General features: G+C 40.6%; 1 protein-coding gene across 1 annotated transcript; it reads right to left on the bottom strand.

Annotated features, from left to right (window-relative positions):
* Positions 1-243: 243 nt before the first annotated feature.
* LOC109761221 (probable 1-acylglycerol-3-phosphate O-acyltransferase) lies at positions 244-6698 on the bottom strand. Its single transcript, XM_020320042.3, has 9 exons — positions 6509-6698; positions 5294-5530; positions 4676-4722; positions 4254-4372; positions 4011-4171; positions 2035-2144; positions 1845-1944; positions 664-787; positions 244-573 (listed from the first exon to the last, which is right to left on the bottom strand). Exons 1-9 carry the CDS (start codon positions 6640-6642, stop codon positions 445-447), a joined length of 1161 nt encoding a protein of 386 aa, XP_020175631.1. The 5' UTR covers positions 6643-6698; the 3' UTR covers positions 244-444.
* Between the last annotated feature and the right edge of the window lie 472 nt (positions 6699-7170).

Below are 7170 nucleotides of genomic sequence, written 5' to 3'. Positions count from 1 at the left end.
TATGTGTGCATGCATTTATAGGGTGAGAGTATGTGCAAACTTTCATATCAATGATGTTGCAAAGGTCCTCACAAACCAATGAAAAGCGTTAACCCACCTATTGGTCCATGGAGACCAAAGTGGCTTCCTCTCAAGAAGATGTATATCAAAGAACTTGATGACTGCAACTGGTCAGAAATCAAACAAACATGCTTGGAAAATGATAGGCTCCATCAACTAATTGTTGGAACATCGCGACCGACTAGAGAGCTTACATATATAACATTATTTTTTTCACTACTGGTTACCCAAGCACGTATGATATGAATGAGACATATTCACACAATTCGTACATACACAAACAAATCATGTGACATTGGTGCTAATATTGATACTATCGATGTATCGGTTTTGCTTCATGTTCATATTATCATATACCAACATGAGACCGCGTGTGATGGAACTCTATGCGTATATCAAGCCATCAGGACGAGAGAAGTCGTCCCCTACATCTTCAGATAAGAAATTTCGGCATGCGTACAAGACCGCTGAGTTGAACCCCGATGGGTTTTCTATGAACTCAAGATGACCTCCCTGCATTGTCGCTAAAGCGTTAGTAGGCAATACCAATATAGTAGATCTTAGTCTTAGTGTATATATTGGCATAGAGGAAAACAAACAGACATGTGGGACTCGGATGATTTCACAAGGAACTGTCATATCCTTGCGTGCTTGTTGCGCCCCTTGGTAATTCATCCAATCATCCTGTCCATATATGAAAGTAGTCGGCACTTTCCAATCGGATGCGCTATTGCGGGTTACAGGATAGTGAGAAAACATCGCAAAATATACTCATGATCTATGAATTCTTCGCAGTATTGTGTTGATAAGTTATTGCATTAACAAGATTATAAGCTCATGAGTATTAAAAATATGGATGGACATTGATAGTATGATTAATAACTTATACACTAATACTCTCTTAAAGTGTGAATGGAAGAATGGCGTAATCATATGCATATTAGGATGATCTCTACCACAAAATATTGTATCACCTAAAGTGGCTTCTTGACAGGGCAATTTTTGTCAAGACGGTTGGGAAATATAATGCAATGGAGTAAAAAAAGAATAGTTAAATTGCATCATTATGTACTAAATCCTTAGCAAGCGTGCATCATGTGAAGAATATTTTGAACCTTTGAAACCATAATCTAGTAAAAGAATCAATCTGGGATAGTGGGATCAATGACATTATAAAACGGAAATCAGAATCAATAAGAGAATTACAATTATTGTTCAACTTTTCGTTATAGACTAGCTATGATGGAATTAGAATATGTTCATGGAAACCAAAGGAAGTATATCTAAACTTAACATGGATTTTAATTTAAGAGAAAAGGGAACTATCAACTACTAGGGAAGAACATGAGAAACATATATTATCCAGTCTACATGAGATTTAAAAGTTGATAATAAATGAAAAGGTATTTTCATTAGCTAGTTGAGACCACACAACCATTTTCACCATTCTAAAGCAAAATATTTTTCCAATGGGTGCTGAATAGTTGCGGCTATTTAAGTATTTTCATTCCCTATCATGTAGAAAAGTAATGAATTGTACTGTCCTTCGCGAGTACTAAGAACTGACAGCTCTAAGTAAAAAATAAAGAAAGATGTTATCTTAAAATTTAATGATTAATGAGAATAAAAATATGTTATCTTAAACTCTTAATTGTTGATGAGAATTCAAAGAATATGTTATTTTAAACTTAATGAGAATCATATTTAATGTGCATGTTGTTAAGACATAAGAAGGATAAACAGGAAAGTTCGTGCAAACTACGAACATACAAAAATGAGCTAACCTCTTCAGAAGAGGTTTTCTTGCAAATGCCCCCAAAGAAAAAGTATAATTTAAGCACAACTCTCCACTGGCTTTGGCAACTAAAGTGTGGTAAATATAATCTTCATACATGTGAAAGCAAGAGTAAGGTTCAGCTGCAAGCATCATTTAGAAAATGTAGTTGTTTATTTAATGTAGTAAATAATGTTTACCTGTCAGCAAGATAGATTCATGTTTTGTTAGTAATTCACCAGTTGAATACGATCCAAACCTAGTTGTGGTATATCTTCGAACAAAATATGGGCCCCAAGGACCCAATCCTCTGCTTAAAAAAACAAATGGGGCATTAGAACAAATACACTCTTGCCCTTGGTTAGTTTCCACCCGTGGGTTTTGCCTAATTTTCGGCTCTCCTTATTTTTACCCCTAAGCATTTTGTGTCACACAAATGATCTTCTATATATCTGCCATTCGGTCAAAGGCCTTTGATCGTTGTCCTAGATAACCAAATTACTTTTGCTGGCGGCTAGATGGGATATATGCCCCTTACACAAGGGACCCATCCAAAAAAGCAAAAAAAAGATCTTATGTCTTCAAGCCAAGTCACTTCATGTGGGACCAAAAAACTAAAAGAAAAAATAGCTCCCTCCCCATACCTCTCTCTCTATATCTAGCCAACAATAGAAGTAGAGGACGCTGTCGTAGCGAAGATACACGGGATGGAGACACATGGCACCAGATGACTGGTTGGGTAGTGCGTTCAACTCTTAGGGACCAACTGAGACGGGACGGGGAACTAGGGTCACTGGAAACGACGACGCCAACGAGCAGTAGCGGTGGCTACGGGCGAAGCATGAATTGAGTGGGCTAGAAAGCACGTGGGAGCATGGAAGAAGAGGGAAAAGGATTGTTCGCCCAATAGGAGTACACCGCAGAGGGTAGGGGTCCATTGTGGAGCACCAAAGCGTTGTTTCCGTTGATGGCGGCAGCGGCAAAGCATGATCTCGCAGCAAGGTAGTCTAGGACGAGGAGATCCGAGTTGACAATGTTGGAATCTCTAACATGACCTGGGGGAGGTGAGGTGCTGTCAAGGAAGAATGGAGCTCAACAACAAAGGAGACCAGGGAGTAGTGGAGCATTGTCGAAGGCAAGGAAGACAATGGCCATGCCATCGATTACTGACCCCCCCCCCCTAGTTCCTTCTATAGGGGTCCATTACGGGGTCTGGAGAACCTCCTGGACAAGGTTTCTCGGTACGAAATGACAGTTAACTGCGGGGATGATGAAGGTCGCCGACCTCGACAGGAACTGGGCGCCAGCTATGTACAAAGCTCGAGAGGGTGCGCCCAGAGGAAGTGGACCGTGTGGCAAGGCAAGTCGAATGGCGCGAGAAGGAGGAGATGAGGTGGTCAACAGAGGCAACAGTTCTTGGCACAATGGCCAACTTTGATCGGATCAAGGATGGTTTCATCATCTATGGGGCTCGAATCTCTACGCAAAGGGAAAGAATGGAACCGCCGAGTCTTGGGAATCATGTTGGTAGAGGATAAATACGATGTGAAGTCAAAAATGGCGGTGAAAGGATCTGGTGCCTGACGGCATTGTGGGCGCATGTTGGTGCTTCGGCTTGAGGTTGAAGGAGGTCAGGCCTAGTGGGCTAGGCTAGGCTAGAACGGGTGAGATAAGAGATTGCACCTCGAGTGGGCTACTCTACTACATTGTAGTTGGACTAGTTCTAGGCTTTTTTTTCTTGGTGGGCCCCATGTGTAAGGGAGATGGGCCATTTGCCAGCTACATGAGGTATTCTCATCAAATAACAACCAATGACCTTTAACTGCACAAAATCTTGACGGAAGGGCATTCGGGTGACCTGAAATGCAATTTTATGGTCAAAACTAAGGAGATCCAATAATTAGGGGCAAAGTCCACATGTGAGAACTACTACGGGCAAGAATGTATTTGTCCCTTACAAGAATAGTTATCTTCACAATAAAAGTCACATCAGAAGTGCTATTGCTTTCGCATTAGATCGGTCTCTCTACTTAAATCTGAACATTGTACTCATCTGCTTAGCTAGATGGATAAATCCAGCCCATCAAACATTTTCACCATGGGCAGAAGAGGTAGATTACTCCATTTTTCGAACGGTACCTACATTATTCAAATTTAAGATCGAAACCAGGCTTACCTCAAAATTTTCGAAGGAGTAAAATTGGACTCCCAAAGATGGTTCACTAGCATGCCTTTCCATGTTCCTCTAAACTTGGCTAATCGCTCAGCGCTATCATCTACTTCTGGTGAAAAGCCAGCAGGACCAACCAAAATCAAGTGTTGCACGTGCTCAGGGTGCTGAAATAAGACATGGGTTTTAGTACAATCATAGGCATCGGTGGGGTAGCTTCACGTGTTAAATGTACTATCATAAATATACCTGTAAGGCATACTTAGCAGCAACATATCCTCCCAAAGAATGTCCAAGCAATATAAAATTGTTGAGGTTCTTTGCTTTGCGCCATTCTTCAAAAGAATCTATGAACCAAGCATCCGTTTCTATTTACATAGTTGACCGAAAGAAGGAAGGGGAACAAATTAATCATTGTTTATAAAATGAATGTGGCAAGATCTAAACACAAAGCAAAGTAAATCTACGTGGGGTTCTCACAGAAGTTGCTTACAAAATCACCTAGAACTCAAATAAAGGGGAGCATTTTGAGATGTTTTGCCATAAAATTACATTCCATAGTATGCTAAACAATAGAAATAACATCTACAACCGAGGGTCACAACTAGCATAATGAAACATCTTACAACTTCTCAAAAAGTCGCACAACAAATAAAGTGTTTGTATCTAACCTTCGATACTTTTACAGATGAAGTCGGGTCTGCTTGATCCACCCCAACTGCAAAAGGAAAGAAAAATTCAACACTATGCAGTGTGGGGTAACAGAAAAAACAATATAAAGCCTTGTTATCATGCATAACACATTACTCATGTAATAGTTGGCAAACACTTCATGTGCCATCAGGCTAATTTTGAAATTCTTTATTTTAGATGAGGTGGTTTTTTCCAATGAATGTCATATAGGGCATATTCTCTATTCTAGGTTCATAGATCACATGAAAGAGGAAAACATTAAAACTAGGGGAAAAGGTAAAGAGGCAACTGCTTCTTCCTCCTAATTAACACCATGATATCATTCAAATTTTGATATAAATCCACATTAACGTATCCTTATTTACATATAAATAACTAAAGCAAGCAACATCAACACCAATAGTTGTCAGCAATCAAAATAGTATCGGTGACAATGGCAACAAGCAAGAGTCATAACCTAGTATGGGTAGGTAAAATACAATGTGTGCAAGTATTGTGATGCACAAAATTATTCAAACAATTTCCCTCTTCTACAAGTACCAAGGAAAATTTTCACAATTAGTCAAGTCCTTTTAAACTTTCTTAGAGCTACTTACCCAAGCTGATCAATGGCAATGACCCGGAAACGGCTTGCGAGGGCATCGTAGTTTCGAAAGAAGAGCCCATGTGAAGCACCATAACCATGAACCATGACAAGGGTGGGAGCATTCTCCTTGCTGCTACCAAATGTCACCGTGTTGATGAACCTTGGCTCTTCACTTGATCTAAACCATCTTGCTTTTGACCCGGTTGGAGCAAAGCCAATGTTAACTTTCTCTTGGACATACCCAGTTCTGTAAAAGTTAATAAGTTACATAATAAACGGAAAGGTCTTAAACAAAGCAATTAATATATACTGCATGAATGCTATTTTTTAGCCGACGGATTTCAATTCGCTTCTATTTCATTTTTCTGTCTGTCCGATCTCCCTTGTGATTCTTGCTGAAATTTTCAGTGGACTGAATTTCTTCTGCCTTTAGTCCAATTCTAAATTTCTAAATTGGTCTCCCTTTTTTTCACAAGAGTTATATGCAAGTTGACTGAATTTGTAATTTGAATAAGTCAATTTTGTGGGAGGGTGAATGATTGAAGGAGGAAGAAAGCTTTCTTTTGCGGGTGAAAGGAGGAAGAAAGCTGAAGGAAGAAGAAAAAAAGATGACCGTTAGATCTTACGACTAAGACTTCGTTATGTCTCAGTCGATGCTATATTCCTTTGATCTTGCATGGAGATTCGTACACTTTTTTTATTTTCAGTTTTTTCTTTTTCTTATATACTACGTCACGTGACTGAGTATAACTTAACCAGAATAATTTTCCGGGCAACTTATGTGTAGCCAGTCTTTTTCCTATTAGGAGGGTTATGTTTATGTTTGGGACTTCTTTTTCTAACTATTTTTTGAATTTGTGCAATTTTTACGTACTATTCATTCTTGTTATCCTAGAGTTTCTATAGTCAGTTATACTATTGGGCGAGCTCTCATGCATTTTTATATGAAGGAGCAGATGAACAAACGTACAAAGTTGTCTTACATTTGTGCATTTGTGAACAGAGGGACTAATATTTTGAATTACTCCCTCCGTTCCTAAATATAAGTCTTTATAAAGATTTCATTATAGACTATATACGAATCAAAATGAATGAATCTACACCTGAAAATGCATCTACATACATCCTTATGTGATCCATAGTAAAAACTCTACAAAACCTTATATTTAAGAACGAAGGGAGTAATTAAGATGGACTATTAAGCGGAGGGGGTTTTGGTACAAACTTGACTAGGGAGAGGAGGCGCTTCTCGGCGGCGACGATGCCGTCGGCGGAGGTGGGGATCCAGCTCCAGCGCAGCGCGGACGGCCACCTGCAAGAACCCGCCACGGCCGTGGGCGCCTCCTCCGCGTTCGCCATCCCGATCCTGCCTACCACCAAAGCTTGTCTGGCTTGGAGACGGAATGGAAGGCTGCGTCGACTTGGTGGTGGTGTAGGTGGCTGGCTGGTCCCGGTCGAGCTTTTATAGGGGCCGGACGCAGCGCACGTTGCCTGTGCTGTGCTGTGCTTGCGTCGTTGATTGCGTGCGTGAGGGCTTGGCCTGCGTTTGCCTGGACCGCGGTGCAAGTAATGAGCGACGAAGAGTAGCAGCGCGATCGTTGACCGTTAACCTCTCCTGTTGAATCGAGGCCGGGGTATCGTGCGGGACTTTTTTTACGTGATACAGAACTAGATGCTTATATATTACGCTCATCTTTATGAATGCATGCATGCACATCCTGTTTCTATGCACACCTCTGAGATACTAAACCGACACATCATTTTGAGATTGACAAAATCGCCACAAACGCCCTCACAGTCGACGGGAACGTATTCTCCCACTAAACGCACGTCGCCGAAAGGCCTTAGATAAATCTAGGAAAAAGCGAGCAACAGAGCCAAGTTTAT

Source organism: Aegilops tauschii, chromosome 5 (assembly GCF_002575655.3).
Source record: "Aegilops tauschii subsp. strangulata cultivar AL8/78 chromosome 5, Aet v6.0, whole genome shotgun sequence".
NCBI classification, from domain to species: domain Eukaryota; kingdom Viridiplantae; phylum Streptophyta; class Magnoliopsida; order Poales; family Poaceae; genus Aegilops; species Aegilops tauschii.
This window is presented reverse-complemented; position numbering and strand designations above follow the sequence as displayed.